Genomic DNA, 24,074 nt, shown 5'->3' with positions numbered 1-24,074 from the left:
AACTGATTAGAAAATTCTGTATTTTTATTTCCTACTAAATACTTGTCCATCTAAGAAGCTACACCTGAGTTTTATGATATATGTATGTACCAATCCTTTGCTAAACAGCGTTAAAGAAATCTCACAGCGAAACTCCTAAAATAAAATCACTTAATTGTATACATGCTATTTCAAATTAATATAAATGTCTTTAAATAGATATTTGATTATAATTTAACAGTTCTAATTATTTTCACATTCTTTGAGAAGAGCATTAAGTTGGTACTCTAATTTGGGTTAACTGAATCACTATTCAGTTGTATCTTCTGAAGTGTTTTCCAAACAGGACTTTGCTCAATGATGTAAGCTTTAGCTGTTATCATTCTGTAGCAAATGCTATCTATGTATGGTTTGGAGGTAGTCTGGAAGAAGATACAAAGATGCAGCATTATTTACAGAAATAAGATACTTTTACAGGGTCACATTTAAAAATAAATAACTTTCTTTCTTTCAGCAAATCTCCTGATCATCTTTGTGCTAAACATTATGTGTGAGTTACTAGAGTAGTCAACAGGAAAATAGTTTCTATCCAAGGAATTTCAAACATGCAAGCCAAAAAGTAGAATATTATAAAAATTGCTTTAATGGGGATATGTTCCAAGTATAAAAGTAAGGAAGACTTAAGTCTGCCTAGGGGGTTTCAGGTGTCTGGGCACACTTTGCAGAGGACAAAAAGCATGAAAAGAAAGTGGACAATTGGTAGATAACATTCCATAAGATAGTATGCTTGCACTCTTACAGTTCATGACTGCAAACTGACCAACTCTTATAACTTTAGAATTTGAATGAAGACATAAGTAACCAATAGGACCAACCAAATGCTCTTTTGGCCCCAAATGAGTCTTAAATGGTAGTGGCTACTGGAAGTAAATTGAGAAGACTTGAGAGACTTAGTTCAGGCTTGGGAAAAAGTTGCATGCTGAAACAGCAACTCCCTAAGGGGAACAGAAGCAAGATATTTGCCAGTCTTGCTCAAAAGGGTGACAACTGGAAGTTAAAAACCTTAAAATGTATATGTGTATGCATCATATTCCCCAGGTGACTCACCTTTGCTATAGTGCACATAAGATTAATAGCATTTACTGTGTTGTGTACTGGAAGTATTCGTAAGTTACGACCCAGGAATCTGAAAAACAATTCATGATATACAGATCATATAACTTACTGACACATGTTCTCTCAAGAAAGTGGGAAGAAGAGACAAATCTCTATTGTTTGTTATTTGTCTATGCAATTCATGCCCTGCCTTACTCCACAGAGGATCTGAGATGGCTTTATAGCCAGAACATCACTGACTAAAAGCCTGTTCACTTTTGGCTTGGTCTTGGAGAAGCCCGGGAAGCATCATGAACCCTGTCAACTCGATTCATAGAATACCTTTTTGGCCCATGTTTCATTAAATTTGATAGGTTAACATCACAGTGTTCATCATCTAGCAAAACAAAACTCACCTAAAAGAATTAAGAACTGAAATAAATACAATATAAGAAAAATACATCTATAATGTTATTCTTCCATACCTCTGCTGAATTCTGAACATCAGTTTCCATTCTTCAGGCCCATGGAGGGCAGCAGACAAAACCAAAAAACTATTTTGGTGAATGTTAATAAATTTCTCAATTTTGGCTAGCAATGTTTCTTCGGTTGACAGAATACATTCCTTCGTATCCATTAATAAAAATGCAACTCCTAGGAAAGGTAAATGGAATAAAAAACGTCACTTTGTCACAGAGATCAAATTTTGTTATAAACTCAATCAACCAAAATAGCTGTAAGTATACCATGTGTCCAAGCCCTAAACTCATAAGGAGTAGAAATTACTATAATGAAATTCCTATACAACAGAATTTAGGTAGTTCTTTGAAGTGCTCTGTATAAAAGAATGACGTGCTAAATAAGAGAAAAACATTTTTGGATCAGTAACTACTTATTTTTTCCTAGATGAAGGCATTGTCCACATGAAGATACTGGGTAGTTTAAGATGAATTACATTTAAAAAATTTTTCGCCGGGCGCGGTGGCTCAAGCCTGTAATCCCAGCACTTTGGGAGGCCGAGACGGGCGGATCACGAGGTCAGGAGATCGAGACCATCCTGGCTAACCCAGTGAAACCTCGTCTCTACTAAAAAAAATACAAAAAACTAGCCGGGCGAGATGGCGGGCGCCTGTAGTCCCAGTTACTCGGGAGGCTGAGGCAGGAGAATGGCGTAAACCCGGGAGGCGGAGCTTGCAGTGAGCTGAGATCCGGCCACTGCACTCCAGCCTGGGCCACAGAGCCAGACTCCGTCTCAAAAAAAAAAAAAAAGTTAATTTTTCATGTTATACTTTTAAAATAGGTACTAGTGTATTATAAAGGATACAGATGAAGATATGCATAGGGCTAGGTATGTGGGAACGGACATGGAGCTTCAATGCCTTCTCTGGGCCTGCCACCCTCCGGACACCTGCATGTGTTCAGCAACCAAGAATCTCCTATAATTATTTTTAAAAGCTGGAAATCAGCTAAATAAAGAGTCTTAAGCAAGCCTTCGGCTGGGTGCGGTGGCTCACGCCTGTAATCCCAGCACTTTGGGAGGCCAAGGCAGGCAGATCACAAGGTCAGGAGTTCGAGACCAGCCTGACCAACGTGGTGAAACCCTGTCTCTACTAAAAATACAAAAATTAGCCAGGTGTGGTGGCGTGTGCCTGTAATCACAGCTACTCAGGAGGCTGAGGCAGGAGAATCGCTTGAACTCGGGGAGGCAGAGGTTGCAGTGAGCTGAGATCACGCCGTTGCACTCCAGCCTGGGCGACAGAGCACGACTCCATCTCAAAAAAAAAAAAAAAAGCCTTCAGTGATTTCTTGTTGGGGGAACCTTTCTACCAGAACATAAAGAACTATATAAAAACTAGCCGGGTGTGGTGGCGGGCACCTGTAGTCCCAGCTGCTCGGGAGGCTGAGGCAGGAGAATGGCGTGAACCCGGGAAGCGGAGCTTGCAGTGAGCAGAGATCGCGCCACTGCACTCCAGCCTGGGCGACAAAGTGAGACTCCGTCTCAAAAAATAAAAAATTTTTAAAAAGGATTATATAAATTAATACACTCAGCAGATATCTGCAATCTCTGAAAGAGTGTCTGTGCCATTAAGAATGGTCCTAAAGGGAAACTTGATTATAGCTCTTCAAACGATGTGGGAGACAGTCTGAGGAAAGTGACTGTGATTATATACTAATTGAGTAAACTTGGGCAACTTACATAACCTGTCTGAACATGAGTTTCCTCTTCTGTAACATGGGAGTAAATTTCTCATTAGATTTGTCAGAAGAATTAAATTAGATCATGTATATAAAGTAGCCAAGGCAAATATTCACCAAGTATTTTATTTCTCCCTGGAGGGTTCTGTATTTAACCAGAAGAATGAGTTTGAGGCTATACCACTTTCAGCCTGGAGATCTATTCTAGGAGCTTTTTTGAAAGTGCTTGTCTTCAAAACTGCTAGAAGAGAAGTCTATTTGCAACCCTCCAGATAAAATCCTTTACCTCTACCTTTTTAAAGATCACTTCTGTCATTTCTCAAGCAAAGGTGGAGCTTCCCCCTTCCCATCTCCCCAGTCTTCTCTTATCCTAATCTAATTCCTTACTGGACTTTTGTCCATGACTAACAGTTGTACCAGTTGTCATTTCATGAACATTTATTTGTCCCCATGATTCTTTTAGTTAATATTTATATTATATCCAGCAAACAAATCAATACAAATTGATGAAAAACATTTTTTTTTTGTATATCAGTTTTGACAAATGTTGTGGCCTCTGTTAATATAAGTAATAAACTTTCATGTAAGTATAGATTGTTGGGTAAGTGGCTTTTTCTATTTTCACTCAGTTCCAAAGCAAGTAGTTTTTTCCCATCTTCTACCAGACTCCACTAGTTCAGCTTTATTTTAACAATTGTAATCTAAAAGGTAATATATTTTGGAATTGGCCATATGCACTGAGTTTGTAGTAACTAAGTTTTACACAGTTACCCCTCCCAAAAGATAACACCTTAAGCTTATTATATGGTTATGGAACTATAAAGGCATTAGAATTTATACTAACATATTTCATAAGAAACTTAAGGCAGTGAGCAAATATACTGTACCAGAAAGAGAAAATATAATTGATCCATTTTCCACTGAATCTGAATATCGAACTTTGTGGCTTCGATTTTCTAGGGCAGTTGCAACTTCATAACTCTTTTTTAAAAAAATTCAGAAATACAAATTTAAAGCATGCTTACAATTTTATTAAAGCTAAAGAAAACATTAAAAGTTTAATAGGTTATTTTATAACTACCACTTAAAGATATGATCATCAAAAGAGAAATAAATATGCTTTCCATGGAGAAAAAGCTTTAAAAAATGCAAAAACATTTAGTTCTACTAAAACATTTACTTCAAGTTAGGGAGTGAGTTATGTACTACAGTTATGTTACTTAGGAACAGAAAAGACAGCATTAAAAAACTGTATAAACCAGAGCAAATGTAAACTTTTTCTTTTTTAGAGACAGATGAAGTCTCACTTTGTTGCCCAGGCTGACTTCAGATTCCTGAGCTCATGCAATCCTCCCAAAGTAGCTGGGACTATAGGTGTAAGCCACCACACCCAGCTGCAAACTTCATTTTAAAAAACAACCTGGGCAGTGGCTCACGCCTGAAATCCCAGCACTTTGGGAGGCCAAGGTGGGCAGGTCATTTGAAGTCAGGAATTTGAGACCAGCCTGACCAACATGGTAAAAGCCCAAAATTTGCTGGGCGTGGTGAGGCATGCATGTAGTCCCAGTTACTTGGGAGGCTGAGGTAGGAGAATCACTTGAACTTGGGAGGTGGAGGTTGTAGTGAGCCGAGATTGTGCCGCTGCACTCCAGCCCAGGTGACAGAGCAAGACTCTACCTCAAAAAACAAACAAACAACTTGGAGGCTAGGCATGGTGACCACGGAGACCTTGGAGGCCAAGGCTGGTGGATCATTTGAGTCCAGAAGTTCAAGACCAGCCTGGGGAACATGGCAAAACTTTCTCTACAAAAAATACAAAAAATTAGCTGGGTGTGGTGGCACATGCCTGTAGTCCCAGCTACTCACAAGCTGAGGTGAGAGAATCACTTGAGCCTGGGAGGTTAAGGCTGCAGTGAGCTGTGACTGCACCACTGCACTCCAGCCTGGGTGACAGAGACCCTGTCTCAATAATAATAATAATAATAATAATAATAATAAAAACAACTTGGAGATAGATTCTGACATGCATTAATGTATAACTATGGAAAATAGGTGGTTGTCTATTTCTTAAATAATTGACAGAACCACATAGTGCCAGACATATACAATACCATCACAGAAGACAACCAATTTTACAATTCATCAATTTACATTACAGTTACTTTAGTATACTTTTAAAATGTTTTAAGCCTTAGGTGAGTCAGAAAACATGTAAGAAAACAGCTATAGGACTCTTGGTTTTAATACTAACCATTTCAAATATCACCTCATTTCCTATTCCACCCAGGCAATTAAATCATATTTCCCACAATACTAAAATCTAGGATTAATAGTTTTTCCTGATAAGATAAAACTTAAACTTGGCCAGGCACAATGGCTCACACCTGTAATCCTAGCACTTTGGGAGGCTGAGGTGAATCACTTGAGCCCAGGAGTTTGAGACCAGCCTGGGCAATGTAGCATAACCTTGTTTCTACCAAAAATTAAAAAATAAATAAAAATAATAAATAAAACTCAAACTTGATAGTTTCCAGACAGATAAAAATCTCTTAGGTAGATTAATTTTATTTTCTATTTTGCCTCAGAACATGTATATTTTAAGCACACAGGCTGAAATTATGTGTAAAATACATGCTTCCTTTCTTTTCTAAAGAGTATTTTGTGTCACTCAGACAGATCCTGACCTACAGTTTAACTGTGGCTCTTTTCTTCTGCTGTTTTAAAATTATATAATGCTTCCAGCAACGGCAGATTAAGTAATTTAGGCCAACCCGCCTACGGAAGGCAACTAGAAAAGCTGGACAATCTTCTAAAATCTGCTTGAATACACCAGAGAGCTAACAGGATAGTAAAAAATTATAAGGTCAACATCTATACAGAAATTCAAATATATGAGCAAGCATTTAGGCCACTTTTTTCCCTGAGGGCATCTGCCAGCTCAGAAAGAGGCAGAAGAGAGGCTGAACAGATCTTTTGACGAAAATAGAACAGTTCTCACAGGGACTATAGCCCAGCTTCAAACCATTTCAATCCCTGAAATTGTATTAAGGTGATAACTGAATTACCAGTGCTTCCCAGCACCTTGTAGAAACACTCTCTAGAGCAACCTTTCTCAATCAGGTCTCCTCATCTGAATTACGGAACAAAGAAAATGATCTGAGTGACTCTTGTGTCAATTCTCCCATAGCTAGATGTACAGGAGACAATTTAATTCAACACTCTAGATGTACAGGATACAACTTAATTCATCATATAAAAGAGATGCCTTAGGAGTTGGGTTGTCAGATTTAGCAAATAAAAACAACACAACACTCAGTTAAATGTGAATGCGTGACAAACAATGCAATTTTCAGTATAAGTATGTCCCACGTAATATTTGGGACATAATTATAGTAAATTCACTGTTTATCTGAAATTCAAACTTTTTATTTTTTATTTTTTTTGAGGCAGGGTCTTACACTGTCACCCAGGCTTTAGTGCAATGGCATAATCTTGGACCACTGCAACCTCTGCCTCCTGGGTTCAAATGATTCTCCTACCTCAGCCTCCCAAGTAGCTGGAATTACAGGCACACACCACCATGCCTGGCTAATTTTTGTATTTTTAGTAGAGACAGAGTTTCACCATGTTGGCCAGGCTGGTCTCAAAACTCCTGACCTCAAGTGATCCACCCACCTTGGCCTTCCAGAGTGCTGGGATTATAAGCGTGAGCCACCGCACCTGGCTGGAAATTCAAACTTGAGTGTCCTGTATTTTATCTGGCAACCCTACTTGGGGAATCAGGAATTTAATTTTCTTACAGAATTAAAACCTCTCAAGGGGAAGATAGCATTATTCTAGGCTTCAAATTATTTCTACAATTTTTCAAATACAAATTCCAACATACAATAAAAAATAATCAGACATACAAAGGGACACAATTCCATGAAAAAAAACTATCAGAAACAATAGAGAACAGAAACAGGCCCACAGGGGATGCATGTAGTGAAGCTATCAAATACACACCTTAAAACAGCCTGTTTATTATGATCAAGGAGATAAAACATAGCTTAAGAATTTTGGCAAAGAACTGGAAGATATGTTTTAAAATGTAAAAAACATGAGTTAAGAAAGCTCCCTAAAATTTGATTCAAACAGGGCCAGGCACAGTGGCTCAGGCCTGTAATCCCAGCACTTTGGGAGGCCAAGGCAATGTACTGCTTGAGCTCAGGAGTTCAAGACTGGCCTGGGCAATGTAGTGAGACCCTATCTAATTAAAAAACAAACACATAATATAATAAAAAATCTGAGTCAAATCTTTAAAATAAAAAGCAGTGTATTAGGCAGACAAGTGAAGGAAGAAGACAAATATAAGAGTATGAACAGAAAGAGTAACAAAGGTAAAGGCATTCAGACCTAAAGGTATGGTTGTTATACAGTGAGTGGGTAAGGTATATACAAGTCAGATAATTTGGGTACAATGTTAGGAATAATTGCTGGCAGATCATGAGCACCCATATATATCATGCCAATGAATTTCAATAATATCCTATTATCAGGAGGAACCAACTAAAAGAATAAAATAATGGAATGCTAAAAAAAATAAGGTAAAATTAGAACGTATTGAATTGAGAAAACAATAGGTAAGTCCAAGAGCTGATTCATCAAAATGACCAGGAAGCTAAGTATAGATTTTTCAAAATACATTTCATAGAATATTAGTCCTATTAGATATTAAAAGATGCTCCTGCCTGAAATAAGACTGGGAAATGCTGAATATTATTTCATCTCTTTTGGGGGTTTTATAATGCATTTGAACATATTAAAGTCTCTGAATAATAGTGCAGTAAAAAGAAAACCTAACCAAAACAAAACAAAACAAAAAACACTTGTTTAACTTTGTTTATAGCAGCATCCAAAATAAAATCCATACAATACTCCTTCCTGCATATGTAACATCTATTAATAATCTTTAAAACTAGTATTATGTCAGCCAGGTGCAGTGGCTCACGCCTGTAATCCCAGCACTTTGGGAAGCCATCGTGCAGGTTGGGGTGGGGGCAGGGATCGGAGTTCGAGACCAGCCTGGCCAACGTGGTGAAACCCCATCGCTATTAAAAATACAAAAATTAGCCGGCGTGGTGGCAGGCACCTGTGATCCCAGCTACTTGGGAGGCTGAGGCAGGAGAATCACTTGAGCCTGAGAGGCGGAGGTTGCAGTGAGCCAAGATTGTGCCACTACTCCAGCCTGGGCGACAGAGCAAAGCTCCATCTCAAAAAAACAAAAAACAAAAACTAATATGTCTAGCACATCACTCATAAGAAAGAAAATGTAAGTAAAAACAGGAATGAAAAGGGGCACTTAATGGCAGTTTATTAGAAAATTTAAAGAATGACAATATGAAACTTTTCACCACAGAAATGTAAATTTCATAAAGTTCAACTTAATACATTTAAAAGCCTCTATAAAATGGGTAAATGTTTGTAAAAATATAATTTATGAAAATAGACTCACAATAAAGTATAAAACAAAATACAACAAAAACCATAAAACCACACCTTACTATGGAACAATCATTTCTTGCCCCTTCACTCCAGACATCAGCTGGTGTCCATAAGATAAATATTAGGGCAATGGAGAAGTCTTGTGAGCTGAGGGTTGTGAGCTGACCACCTACTCTCAGGCATTCAACTTTCCATCTCTCCCTCTCCAAACTGTAAGGAGACAGTCTCATTCCAATGCTGCCAAGGCTAGAATATCAGTTTCTGGTTCTTTAGCTCTCAAAAAGCCTTAACTAATACATATCTGCATATCTTTACTGTTTCTGGAATTCCTTAACATCTCCATCAGAGTGCTTACAGAAAGAAAAAAAAAAGAACTTTAGAAAATCTCCAACCTTCAAAGAATTAAGGAAGTAGGATGTTGAAAATGAACGCAAAAAGTCTATTTATTTATCTTTAAAATACATGTAGCTTATGCACTTCCTGCTCCCCACAACTAATTGTGGACAATCAAGCTAAGAAACTTTTAAAATATTGTTCCATATGAAAGCTCCTTTTAATTTTTTTAAATTAAAGATCAGTGGCCCAAATGCCCCTTTACCTTAAGAGATGAGCTAATAATAATGGTGGTTGTCCATTTTATTTTTTCTTTTCCACTTTCAGCCATCTGTCTGTCTGTAGAGCACCCTAGCTTCTAATGGTGCAACAATCTGAGAAAATTAAGAACAAAAAGAATACAAAGAACTATCTGATGAATAAGTAAATTAAAGATGGAACTAAAACTAGGGTACTGGAGACATTTTAAAGAATATTTGAACATCAAAATTTGACAACAGAAAAAGTATCTGTCTTGTTATACATTTAGCTTATTCAATACTATGCTTCCCATTAACAAGTATCAAATCAATGATTCCCATTTCAGCACACTAAAGAAAGAGGACTTGCATCAAGAACATGTCTGAGGTTTTTATCCTACCTGCAAGCTAAAAAGTTAGCCTGCCAGAGTTTCACTTATACAGACAAAAGACAGACTCAGAGACAAAGGACAGTTTTTTACTCAGAGCAACAGCAGTATAGCCACAGTATCATTTTCTTGCACTAGTTCCTCAAGCCCAATTCCCACAGGGTGATGGGACAAAGGCCAGGTGACATCTGCACACACAGTGGGTTGCATTATAGGAAAGAAACCCAGAGCTTAGGAAACCTCAATCTCTTGTAAGCAAACCTGCCTTCTACTATGGCGAGAAATACTGTATCTCAAATAGGGAATACGTGAGGTGGGACCTAAATATTTGCATCTTTTTTTTTTTTTTTTTTTTTTTTTTTTTTTTAAAGAGGGTCTCACTCTTTGACCCACAGGCTGGAGTACAGTGGTGCAATCCTAGCCTCAAACTCCTAGGCTCAAGCAATCCTCCTGCCTCAGCTTCCGAAGTAGCTAGGACTACAGGTATGCACCACCATGCCTGGCTAATTTTTTTTTTTAACTTGTTGTGGAGATGGCGGGTGGGGGGGGTCTCCCTATGTTAGCCAAGCCGGTCTTGAACTCCTGGCTTCAAGCAACCCGCAACCTCCTGAAGTGTTAGGATTACAAGCATGAGCCACTGCATCTGGCCAATATGTGCAGTTCTAAGAGGTACACAGGTGATGATGATGATTCTGGTCTGGGGACCACACTTTAAGAACCACTGCACTAAGAGAAGGAAAAGTATTCTGCAGAACAGCAACAACAATGCATCATACAGTGGCAACCAGGTATACAATAAAATAAAATTGCATTTAAGTTCAGCATGCTAAAGTTTATAGTATACGTATCTGAGGTGAGAAGAAAGAAAATCACCATAAACTTAGTAGCATAAAATGGAATCTCACTGTGCTCTAAATTTGCTACTTTTCTAATTTCATTGAGACTGAAAACCCTGAAGTCGTGTTTCCACTTGTCTTCTGCCCATTTTCCTTTAGTTTTTTCTTTTTCTTATACATTTGTAGGATTTCTTTATATATTATAGATATCAGTCCTTTGTCAGCTATGTATTTTCTACCTGTTTGTGACTTGTCTCCCCTCCTTCTTTAGGGTAATTCTTGATACACACAAATTATTATTTCCAATGTAGTCAAATTTATCAATTTTTTCATTTATGGTTAATGGGTTTTGTTTCTTATTTAAGAAATCTTCCTGGGCAGCCATCTTGCTCTTGCTGCACACTGAAATTGGAGGACCTTCTCTGCTTCAGATTAACCAACAGCATAAATCAAGAAAAGTTAGCCAAACTTCTGGATCAGGTCCAGACTGGCGGCAAGGGTACGGCTCACAGAAAGAAGACGGTACAAAGAACAGCTACAGCTGATGACAAAAAGCTGGAGAACAGCTCCAAGCTGCCCAACGGCCAGGTCATCACCATCGGCAACTAGCGGTTCCGGTGTCCGGAGGTGCTGTTCCAGCCTTCCTTCCTGGGCATGGAATCCTGCGGAATCCACAAGACCACGTTCAACTGCGTCATGAAGTGTGATGTGGACATCTTCAAAGACCTGTACGCCAACACAGTGCTGTCCAGCGGCACCACCATGTACCCGCACATCGCCAACAGGATGCAGAAGGCAATCACTGCCCTGGCACCTGGCACCATGAAGATCAAGATCATTGCGCCCTGAGAGCGAAAGTACTGAAAGTACTCAGTGTGGATCGGCGGCTCCATCCTGGCCTCACTGTCCACCTTCCAGCAGATGTGGATTAGCAAGCAGGAATATGACAAATTGGGCCCCTCCATTGTTCACCACAAATGCTTCTAAATAGACTGTGAGCAGATGCAAAGCTTTTGCTGCATTGGTTAATTCAGAAGTATAAATTTGTCCCTGGCAAATGCATATATCACAAATCTGGAATAAGCCTTTGAAAAGAAACTGTCCTTGAAGCTAGTATCTTATATCAGCACTGGATCGTAGAACTTGTGGCTGATTTTGACCTTGTATTCAAGTCAACTGTTCCCCTTGGTATTTGTTTAATACCCTGTACATATCTTTGATTTCAACCCTTAGTACATGTGGCTTGGTCACTTTGTGGCTAACGTAAGAACATGCTTGTGGAAGACAAGTCTGTGGCTTGGTGAGTCTGCGTGGCCAGCAGTCTCCGATCTGTGCAGGGTATTAATGTGTCAGGACTGAGTGTTCTGGGATTTCTCTAGAGGCTGGCAAGGGCTCCTGAACCAGTTGTTTCTGTCCTTTCAATCAGACAATCTGGAGAGTCACAACTGTATCTAGAAAAACTGCCAGAAGCAAAAGTAAATTCCGTATGGAGGAAGATACCATCCAGAGCCTCAGGTTACAAATTAGTGTTATAATTTTGCAATCATAACATCCAGCACACAGTAAAAAAGTCCTCAGGCATACAAAGAGTTAAGAACAGACTGAAAACCAAGGGGGAAAAGCTGACTGTAAAGAAGAGACCAAGGGGAGACTGAAGTACTGGCATTGTCATATCCAGACTATAACTGATTAATTTGTTCAAAGCAATATATGACAATTGGAGCATTTTGGCAGAAAATTTGAAACTGCAAAAGTAAATAAAATGGAAATTCTGGAAATGAAAAAATATCAAAATTGGAAACAATTCAATGGATAGGCTAAAAAGCATATTACACACAAGTGTGGAATGTAGGTCAGAGGAAAATATCCAGACTGAGGTAGGTTAAGCAAAAGGATAAAGAACGCAGAGAAAAGCATAATACACATACAAGGCATTATTAGGCTTGTGAAATGGTCTAACACAGAGATAACTGAAGTTTGAGAAAGAGAAAAGAGAATGGAGCAGGACCAATACATAAAAATAGAGTGGCCAAGTCAATTTTCCAAAATTGACTAAAGACATCAAGTTGTAGGTTCAAGAGCAATAATAAATCTGAACAGATTAAACTAAGCAACAGATTAACAAGGTAAAACTGAAAACCAAAAAAAAAAAAAAAAAAACAAAAACTTCAAAGGAGCCAGTGAAGAAAAGGTGTATTACTTTTAAAGGGAAACAGTAAACTGAAAACTGACTTCTCAAAAGAAACATGGTAGCTAGGAGGCAACTGAATAATAACTTTTAAGTACTGAAAGAAAATAATTGTCAACATAGGATTTCATAGCTGAGATTAATATGTTTTTAAAATGATAGAGAAATAAAGAAAAATTTTATGACAAAAATAAACCAGAGACTTCATCATCAGTTGACCCACACTTAAAGGAGATACCAGGAGAAGTTCTTCAGGCACAAGGCAAATGATCCCACATGGAAGCACAAAGATGCCAGAGTAAATGAAGACTAATGGAAAGGAGAAATGTAAATACGTGGGTAACTCTAAATCAAGAATGACTACAAATAAGAACAATAATATATAATGAAGTATAAAATAGATGTTCAATTAAAATATACAACAATAGCAAAAAAAAAAAAAAAGGAGACATGATGGTAACTGTACCTAAGGTGCTTTAGGTCCTTGAAGTGGTAGAAGTACTCACTTTTACTGGATCTTGATAAGTCAATCATGCATTTTGTAATTTCTGAGTTAATCAGCAAATTATGTTTAAAAAAAACTCAACAAGGTAAGAGAAAAACAGATTTAAAGCAAGCAAACAAACAAAAACACTTCAGAAGTCCAAAAGCAAGAAAGAGAGAGAAGAAAGAACATATAACTTGAGGGACAAATAGAAAACAAATAGTGACATGGCATATTAAACCCAAATACATTAGTATCTACAAGTAAGACTAAATTCTACAACTAAAAGAAAAGATTGCCCCAAATGACAGGGAAAAACCATATGCTGCTTACAATAAAAACACTTTAACTACTAGGATATAAAAAGGGTGAAAGTAAAAGGATGGGAAAACATATACCACACAACCATTAACCAAAAGAAAGTTGCTACCATATGTTAACTTGCATCCACGTTAAGAATGAAGAGAACTGTATAAGTGGTAAATAGATGCATAAATGTAAGACTAAATAAGTATGTATTTTCCTCAGTTCTCCTCTTAATTTCTCTAAAAGATGAATATATAAAGCAGTAATTATATTATTGGGTCAAGTGTGTGTGTGTATATGTGTGTATGTATGTATGTGTGTATGTGTGTGCATGCATGCACGTATGTGTGCATATGAGTATATTGGGAGGAAATGGAGCTATATTGGTGCAAAGTTTCTCTATTTTTCCATAATTAAATTAGTGTTAATCTGAAATAATAAATTAAAATGCATATTATAGTATCCAGAGAAGGCACTAAGAAAAATAACAGAAAAAATTTAAAAGTCAGAGGAATCAAAGTGGTTTACTACAAAATATTCATATAACACAAAAAAGGTAGTAAAGAAGGAACAGAGGAACAAACAAGACATCTAGAAACTAGCAAAATGACAGACTTAATAGTGGTGATGGCTGTACCTCATTAGTGGATATACTAAAAATCACTGACTTGTACATTTTTAAATGTATTTAATGTCACATGACTTATATCTCAATTTAAAAAATTTTTAAATAGCAGTCAGCCATACTGAGTAATTACATTAAAATGTGAATGGATAAAATGTTACAGTCAAACCAAAATCCAACTATATGTTGTCTTCAGATTCAAGGATACAAATAGGTTGAAAGTAAAAGAACGGAAAAAGATACATCACGCAAACAGTAACCATAAGAGAGCTGGAGTGGCTATATTGATAAAAAAACAAAATAGACTTTAAGATAAATATAAATTGAGACAAAGAAAGATGTATTATAATGATAAAAAGGTCAATATATACATTCCTTATATATTGTATATTCATCTAACAGAGCTCCAAAATACATGAAACTAAAGTCATACAAACCACAATAGAATTAAAAATTAATATCAATTAAAAACTGGGGGAAAAGCCACAAATACCTGGAAATCAAACACACACTTCTAAGTAACCCATAGATCAAAGAATAAATCATAATGGATGTTAGGCAATGTTTTGAAATGAGTGAAAACAAACAAAACATATAAAAATTTATGAAATGTAGCTAAAGGAATACTTAGAGGGAAACATATAGCTTTAAAAGACTAAATTAGGCTGGGTGCAGTGGCTCACGCCTGTAATCCTAACACTTTGGGGACCCAAGGCCAGTGGATTGCTGGAGCCCAGGAGTTTGTGCCCAGCCTGGGCAACATGGCAAAACTTCGTCTCTACAAAAAATACAAAAATCAGCTGGGTGTGGTGGCACACGACTCTAGTTGCAACTACTTGGGAGGCTGAGGAGGGAGGATCACCTGAGCCTGGGGAGGTTGAGATGACTCCTCCACTGCACACTAGCCAGCCTGGGTGACAGAGTGAGACCCTGTCTCAAGAGAAAAAAAAAAAAAAAAAGAGGCTAAACTGGAAAAGAAGAATTATGTCAAATTAATACCTTATTCCATATTATATTAAAAGAGGAAGAGGCTGGGCACAGTGGCTCATGCCTGTAATATCAGCACTTTGGGAGGCCAAGGTGGGCAGATCATGAGGTCAAGAGACCTGCTTTCTATCAGACAATCTGGAGAGTCACAGCTGTATCTAGAAAAACTGTCTGCCAGAAGACCATCCTGGCCAACATGGTGAAACCCCGTCTCCACCAAAAATACCAAAATCAGCTGGGTGTGGTGGCACGCGCCTGTAGTCCCAGGTACTCGAGAGGCTGAGGTAGGAGAATTGCCTGAATTCAGGAGGCAGACGTTGCAGTGAGCCTAGATCGTGCCACTGCATGCCAGCCTGGCGGCAGAGCAAGACTCAGTCTCAAAAAAAAAAAAAAAAGAATAAATTAAACCCAAAGCAATGGGAAAAAAAGGAGTAATAAAGATTAAAGCAGAAATCAATAGAATAAAAATAGAATAAAGAAAATAAACAGTTCTTTGAAAAGATCAACAACATTGACAAACATTGAGCTAGACTGTCTTTACAACAAACAGTGCTGGAACAATTCAATATCAGTATGTTTTAGAAAATGAACTCGGATCCATTCCATATACCATACCCAAAATTTAACTCAGAATGAATCACAGGCCTACATGTAAAACATAAAACTATAAATCTTCTAGATGAAAATAGGACACAATAATTGTGACCTTGAGTTAGGTAAATAATTTTTAGTATGACACCAAAAACACAATCCATAAAAGAAAACAAATTGATAAACTGGACTTCATCTAAGTTAAAAACTTATGTCTGGCTGGGCACAGTGGCTCATGCCTCTAATCCAGCACTTTGGGAGGCTGAGGCAAGCAGATCATGAGGTCAGAAGATCAAGACCATCCTGGCTAACAGTGAAACCCCATCTCCACTAAAAATATAAAAAATTAGCCAGGCATGGTGGTGGGTGCCTGTAGTCCCTGCTACTTGGGAGGCTGAGGCAGGAGAATGGCGTGAACCCAGGAGGCGGAGCTTGCAGTGAGCCGAGATCGTGCCACTGCACTCCAGCCTGGGCAACACAGTGAGACTCCGTCTCAAAAAAAAAACAAAACAACACAAAACAAAACTTCCTCTTTCCAAAGATGCTTTTGTATCAAAACTGCACTTGTACCACCTAAATTTATAAAAATGTTTAAAAAGACACTCTTGGCCGGGCGCGGTGGCTCACGCCTGTAATCCCAGCACTTTGGGAGGCCGAGACGGGCGGATCACGAGGTCAGGAGATCGAGACCATCCTGGCTAACACGGTGAAACCCCGTCTCTACTAAAAAATACAAAAAACTAGCCGGGCGCGGTGGCGGGCGCCTGTAGTCCCAGCTACTCGGGAGGCTGAGGCAGGAGAATGGCGTGAACCCGGGAGGCGGAGCTTGCAGTGAGCTGAGATCCGGCCACTGCACTCCAGCCTGGGCGACAGAGCGAGACTCCGTCTCAAAAATAAAATAAAATAAAATAAAAAGACACTCTTAAGGGGAATAAAAAGACAAGCTAGAGACTGGAAGAAAATAACTGCAAAGCAAATATCTGGTAAATGACTTGTATCCCGAATATATTTTTAAAGACTCTCAAGGCTTGGGCTGGGCAAGGTGGCTCACGCCTGTAATCCCAGCACTTTGGGAGGCTGAGGCAGGCGGATCACTTAAGGCTAGGAGTTTGAGACCATCCAGGACAACATGGTGAAAAACCATCTCTACTAAAAATACAAAAAATTAGCCGGGTGTGGTGGTGCGCACCTGTAGTCACAGCTACTCAGGAGGCTGAGGCAGGAGAATCACTGGAGCCCAGAAGGCAGAGGTTGCAGTGACCTGAGATCGTGCCACTGCACTCCAGCCTGGGCAACAGAGCAAGACTGTCTCAAAAAACAAAACAAAAAAAAAAACAAAAACAAAACAAAAAAAAGACACTCAAGGCTCAATAGTAAAAAAACCAAACAACCCAATTAAAAAATAGGCAAAAGATTTAAGCAGGTTATTCACCAAAGAAGACATGTAAGTGGCAAATAAGGACATAAAAAGATACTCAACATAATTAGGGAAATGCAAATTAAAGCTACAAGATACTACTACATACCTATTATAATGGCTAAAATTTAACAAACTAACAGTATCAAGTGTTGGTGAGGATGTGAGGAACTAGAACTCTCATACACTACTAATTGGCAAGTATATGGTACAACCAATTGGAAAACAGTTTGACATTTTCTTAAAAAGTTAATCATATACCTACCATGACATCCAGTCATTTTACTTCTAGGAAATTTATCAAAGAAAATAGAAAGCATACATCTATACAAGGATATACACGAATGATTTATTTGTAGTAGCCAAAAATTAGAAACAACCCAAATGCCCCTCAACAGGTGGACACTGTAATACATTCATACAATGGCATATTACTCAGCCACAAAAAGGAATCAACTATTGATACACACAACAACCAGAGTCACTCTAAAAATTTATGAAGATGCCAACCCAAAAGCATAGCACATATTGTATAGTTTCTTTTATATAAGAAATACAAACTATAGTGACAAAAAATTAAACAGAACAAGGGATAATGGGGAAAAAAGTGGGATTACAGAAAAGGCAGGAGGAAACCTTTGGGATGAGTATATTCACTATATTGATTGTAGTAATTGTTTCACAGCTGTATACATGTGTCAAAACATCACAGCAGTGTAATTTATTGCATATAAATTGTACAATATAGACACACACACATGCCTGACTGGTACAGGTTTTATTTTTATTTATTTTTTGAGGCAGACTCTCACTCTGTCACTATGGCTGGAGTACAGTGGCGTGATCTTGGCTCACTGAAGCCTCCTCCACCCAGGTGCAAGCAATTCTCGTGCCTCAGCCTCCTGAGTAGCTGGGACCACAGGTGTGCACCACCACGCCTGGCTGATTTTTTTGTATTTTTAGTAAAGATGGGATTTCACCATGTTGGCTAGGATGGTCACTCCCGACCTTAGGTGATCTGCCTGACTTAGACTCCCAAAGTGCTGGGATTACAGGTGTGAGTCGCCATGCGCAGCCATCTTACAGGTTTTTAAATAGCTCTGAAAATGTTTAATAATGTTAAGTGTGTCATTTTAAAATTAGCAAATTCTGTTGTGTCAGAAGAGAAGTACAGGAGTCCAACACCAGGGCTACTTAAAATATTTCTTATGGTGAGATTCTGATATCTGCAGCAAATCTGGCTACTCCGATGCCAATTGCTTACTATTGCTGCTATGGAAACTAAAATTAATGCCAGGCAGTTGAAATCAAGCAAAGAAAGCAAAACAAATTGTTATGCATAGTGAAAAATAACCTCTTTGAAACACTTTGATATTCACTGAAAAACGTCCCAGAAGTTACATCCCAATTATTTTCCGAAAGGAAAAATATCTTCAACTTTTAGATAAAATAATCTTCACTGCTTACAAAGCTAGAAAAATACCATCTTTGCTCTTACAGCATGTTGTTTCAGTGGTAAAATTTATTTTTTAATTTCAACTTTTATTTTAGATTCAGGGGGTACACGTGCAGGTTTCATGGGTATATTGTGCGATGTTGAGGTTTGGGGTACAAATGATCCCATCACCCAGGTCGTGAGCACAGTACCCAAAATGCAGTTTTTCAGCCCGTATCCTCCTTCCTCCCTCTTCTCTCTAGTAGTCCCCATTGTCTATTATCCGTATCTTTATTTCCATATGTACTCAATGGTCAGCTCCCACTTATAAGTGAGAGCATGTGATATTTGGTTTTCTGTTTATGCACTAATTCACTTAGGATAATGCCCTCCAGCTGCATCCGTGTTGCTGTAAAGGACATGATTTCCTTCTTTTTATGGCTGCATAGTATTCCATGATGTATATGTACTACATTTTCTTTATCCAAGCCATGATTTAATTTAATTCCTGCTTTTGCCATGAATTAAAAATATCCTTTGTCTCTGAGGCATCTTATATATTCTGCAAGCGTCTATAAAACAGTAACAGGCTAGCTTGTTAACTTGCAAGTAGGATAAAATCTCAGACTTTTCACAGTTCTTGGCAGGCATTATCTACTAAGGTTGCAGATACTCGTAACCTGTAACTCAGCAACTCCACTTCTAAATGTATACTCAACAGAAATGTGTGTGATCTGTACTAAGAGACTTATATAAGAATGCTCATAACAGCATTTTTTAAAACTTCATTCTTCATACTTTTAAGGTTTCTTTTTAATCCTACCAGTCAAGGCTAGAATGGTCCATAGTTAGAATTGGAGGTCACAGTATGAACTCATTGTTAACTTAATATAGATACAGATGAATATACATAGAAATATTTTATAGATACAGTCATGTTCTGCATATTGACTGTTCAGTCAACAATGGACTTCATATATGACTAGTGGTGCCACAAGATGACAATACTGTATTTTACTTTTTTTACAGGTATGTTTAGATATGCAGGTTGCCTACAGTATTCAGTACATTAACATGTTATACACATTTGTAGCCCAGGAGCAACAGGCTATACCATATAGTCTAGATGTCTAGTAGGCTACCCCATCTAAGTTTGTGTAATTACCCTCTATGATGTTCTCACAACGACAAAATCACCTAATGATGCATTTCTCAGAACACATCCCCATCATTAAGCAATGCATGACTGTATGTGTATATACCCAGATTAGTATACACACATATTTCTTTACTCTGTTGGCTGAAAGGGCCTAAAACAAACGACACCCTAGCACCTGGGTGCTAGCAACAAGTATACCTAGCACCCAGATTTTGGTTTCTAAATAGCATTCTCCAAAAAAGGAAGCAGGGCTCCTTGGAGAAATGGCTGATTCTAGGACTGGGAAAGGAAACATACAAGATGAGTCCAGAGAATTTTACAGTGCCAAAAAGTAAGAAAGTACTTAAAAACAAAAACAGGCTGGGCACGGTGGCTCATGCCTGTAATCCCAGCACTTTGGGAAGCTGAAGTGGGCAGATCATGAGGTCAGGAGATGGAGACCATCCTGGCTAACACGATGAAAGCCCGTCTCTACTAAAAAATCAAAAAAATTAGCCAGGCGTGGTGGCAGGCGCCTGTAGTCCCAGCTACTCGGGAGGCTGAGGCAGGAGAATGGTGTGAACGCAGGAGGTGGAGCGTGCAGTGAGCCGAGATCGCGCCACTGCACTCCAGCCTGGGCAACAGAGGGAGACTCCATCTCAAGAAAAAACAAACAAACAAACAAAAACACACAAACAAAAAACCCCCACACAGATGGCATTGATGGGGTATGTCATAAGAGCAGAGGAACCAACTGAAAGAGCTCCCAATGGCTAAAGCTGTAACAATTTGAGCAAAATAGCATTATAATCCAAAGTATAAAATGAATATCCATGAGTCTACACTGGTATAAATGTTTGAACAAACCAATAAAAGGAGAAGAGACAAATCTGTGCAGAATAATTCCAAATAATCTATGTATATATACTCCAACATCAACAACAGGAACACAGAGCTGGGCACAGTGGCACACACCTATAATCCAAGCTACTCAGGAGACTGAAGCAGGAAGACTGCTTAAGGCCAAGAGTTTGAGGCTGCAGTGCATTATGTTTGCACCTGTGAATAACCACTGTATTCCAGCCTGGGCAACACAGCAAGACCCTGTCTCTAAAAATATTAAACAGTGCGGTGGGGGGAGAATATAACTCCCCATTCCTTAGGTGTGGCTGCACATATGACTTCCTTCCAAAGAGTACATACAGTACACAAAGTGGGTGAGTGGGAAGTAGCTTCGCATTAGAGAAGCCTGACAAACACTACTTCAGCCAAGTGGTCAAAGTCTACATCAACAGTAATAAATCATGTTGATAGCATGTACTTTTGATATGATGTAGTCTTCCTTTCAATAATCCATAACCCGGTCCTATCATGAGAAAAACCTCAAACAAATTCCATTAGTAGGGCATCTACAAATTATCAGACCAGTAATTCTCAAAGCCTTCAAGGTCACCAAGATCAAGTAAGTCTGAAGAACTGTCACAGCCAAGAGGAGCCTAAGGAAACATTACAACTAAACGTAATGTGTTATCTTCATTGGGATCCTGGAACACAAGAAAAGCCTAAGGCAAAAACCAAGGTTAAAAACTAAGGGAATCTGAATAAACTACGGACTTCAGCTAACAGTAACATAGCAATACTGGTTAATTAATTGTAACAAATGTACCATACTAATATTTTAATAACACAGGGCAATGGGTGTAAGATGTTAACAATGGGGGAAGTTGGATATAGGGTATGTGGGAATACTCTGCAGTATTTTCTCATTTTTTTTTTGTAAATCTAAAATGGTTGTAAAAAATGAAGTCTATTTTAAAAGTCCTACTTCAAGGCCCATTAGAATTCTGCCTCCTCCAGAAACCATCCCTGATCTCCTCAAACTGAGACTTCTCCTTATTTAGAATGTGCCTTACACCTTTATTGATCACATAAGCCACATTTTGCCCAATATAGTTGTTTATAAACGTATTTCATTGTCCTTACTAAATCATAAATTTCTTAACGTCAACCAAGTTTATATTATCCATGTTACTACTAATGCAAAAGCAGTTCAAAGCAAAATTGAGAAACCAACTAATCCAAATGAAAGTCAGGTGCGGTGGCTCACACCTGTAATCATACCTTTACTGATCACTTAAACCATATTTTGCCCAATACAGTTGTTTATAAATGTATTTCATTGTCCTTACTAAATCATAAATGTCTTAATGTCGACCAAGTTTATATTATCCATGTTACTAATAATGCAAAAGCAGTTCAAAGCAAAATTGAGAAACCAACTAACCCAAATGAAAGTCACTTTCAGGATGGGTGTGGTGGCTCACACCCTTATCCCAACACTTTGGGAGGCCGAGGCAGGTGGATCTCTTGAAGCCAGGAATTCGAGACCAGCCTGGCTAACATGGTGAAACCCCATCTCCACTAAAAATACAAAAGTCAGCCAGGTGTGGTGGTGTGCACCTGTAATCCCAGCAACTCGGGAGGCTGAGGCAGGAGAATCACTTGAACCCAGGAGGTGGAGGTTGCAGTGACCTGAGATCCCATCACTGCACTCCAGCCTGGGTGATAGAGCAAGACTCTGTCTAAAAAAAAAAAAAAAAAAAAAAAAAAAAAAAAAGAAAAGAAAGCGAGAAAGTCACTTTCAGTGATTGGTAAGTTAATATCTCCCAAGGTGATTTCATTATACTTTTCAACAACTTTAATAATTAGAAAGTTCTTCCTGGTGAGTTGAAACCAGCTGCTCTCTAATTTCCTCATTTATTGCATGAATGAATGAATGAATGACAAATTAACTAGCTCCATGAGAGCAGGGACACATTCTGATTCCATTTTACCTTACTCAGCACCTGGCACTCAGTAGACACTCAAAGATTTGTGAATAAGTAAATGGTAAGTTGGCTGGGGGAAGGGCTTCAACTTCTATAACTCCCCCCTACACACAATTACTAATACACCCACATAGCTATTAATACATGTATGCAAAGGTTACAAGAACTTTTTGAAGTAGTTACTGGTATATATGTAGATATGTATGTGTCTATCAGTTAGTAATCTATAAATATTCATTTAAATCTAGTAATATGTAAATATTCATTTAAATCTTCACACCCTTATACATAGGTTTTAAAAACAATTTAAACAACTAAAGCTAAGAGAAGTAATCACGTGCACAAATAAGTGAGAAAGGAGTTGGGGTCAGTCGTGGCCCAAGTCCCTGTTAAAGGCGAGCAATGAATCAGAAACTTGGGACTGGGGCAGCGCCTCCTCAGTATTTCTGGGGAAAAGCTCCTCGACCAGCAGCCAAGCAGGGACTGTGTGGCTTTGGGCAAATCACGTCACCTCTGGTTGGGCGGCGTCCTCACCTGAAAACAAAAAGCTTCTAAACTGGAGCTGAAGGCTGAGCTCGCAGGGACAGAGGGGAGCGGCAGGCGCGGGGCGGGGGTCCGGGAGGCCCGAGGGTGGAGGAGGGACGATCACTAATGGGCACCTGGGGGACGACAGAATCTGGACAACAAGCCCCCGTGACACGAGTTTACCTATGTAACACACCTGCACACAGACTCCTAAACCTAAAATAAAAGTTAAACTAAAAATAAAAACAAAAAGCTTGGACCCAATGGCCTCTTAAACCTTTGCCAGTTCCAAGGCCCTGGTATTCTGGGCTTTTGTTGTTACTGTTTTGTTTTTTCCAAGCTCTAGAGTGTTTGTAAATTTAAGTTTCACACTGCCCTACCATCTCCAGCAAGTCACTTTCCCTGCTCAGTCTCCTCACGGGTCCAGTGAGGGGCTGTCCGACAAGGATCTTCAAGGTCTCTACCATTGTTTACTTTTCGGAGTGACCAACAAAGCCTAAAGCAAATAAAATTTACTCGCAGGTGGGTGACAGGGCTTCTGACAGGGAAAACCCCGAGGGAGCCCTTTCCACACCGGATTTTCCAGGAGAAAATAGGGTGGACAGGATCTCCGCCCCTCGCCCGCCAAAGCCCTGAGGTAAAGCTCTGAGCTCGGCAAGTCAGAGCGCACTATGCCGGAGAAGAACAAAGAAAAACGTGAAGAGACAGGTCTGCTGAGGCCTCATCCCCCAGCGCTGCAAACCCACCTGCTCACCAGGCCCTCAGAGACTGCTCAGGGTTTACCAAACTTCCAGAACGTTCTGCGAGCAGAAAGACGCACCGCCGGCGGGGCGGGGCACCCAGGGTGCCTGGGGCAGGGTTCAGCAGCCGCTGGGACTTCTGCGCAACCGCAGACCCCGCAAACCTTTCCCGCGCTTCTGGCTCCTGCTTCTGGTTTGCAGGAAGCCGGAAGTGGTTAAGTAAAAACCAGATTTGTAGGCCGGGTGCGGTGGCTCACGC

General features: G+C 39.1%; 2 protein-coding genes across 2 annotated transcripts in view; one reads left to right on the top strand and one right to left on the bottom strand.

Annotated features, from left to right (window-relative positions):
* Positions 1-24,074, top strand: part of GLMN (glomulin, FKBP associated protein) — a 114,737-nt gene that overhangs the window by 59,995 nt on the left and 30,668 nt on the right. The window lies entirely within an intron of this gene.
* On the bottom strand, positions 153-23,956 carry C1H1orf146 (chromosome 1 C1orf146 homolog). Its single transcript, XM_050806952.1, has 6 exons — positions 23,822-23,956; positions 9,353-9,461; positions 4,158-4,251; positions 1,560-1,728; positions 1,087-1,165; positions 153-401 (listed from the first exon to the last, which is right to left on the bottom strand). Exons 2-6 carry the CDS (start codon positions 9,416-9,418, stop codon positions 267-269), a joined length of 543 nt encoding a protein of 180 aa, XP_050662909.1. The 5' UTR covers positions 9,419-9,461; positions 23,822-23,956; the 3' UTR covers positions 153-266.

Source organism: Macaca thibetana, chromosome 1 (genome assembly GCF_024542745.1).
Source record: "Macaca thibetana thibetana isolate TM-01 chromosome 1, ASM2454274v1, whole genome shotgun sequence".
In the NCBI taxonomy this organism is placed as follows: domain Eukaryota; kingdom Metazoa; phylum Chordata; class Mammalia; order Primates; family Cercopithecidae; genus Macaca; species Macaca thibetana.
Note: the sequence above shows the minus strand (reverse complement) of the source record. Positions and strands in the feature narration are given on the sequence as shown.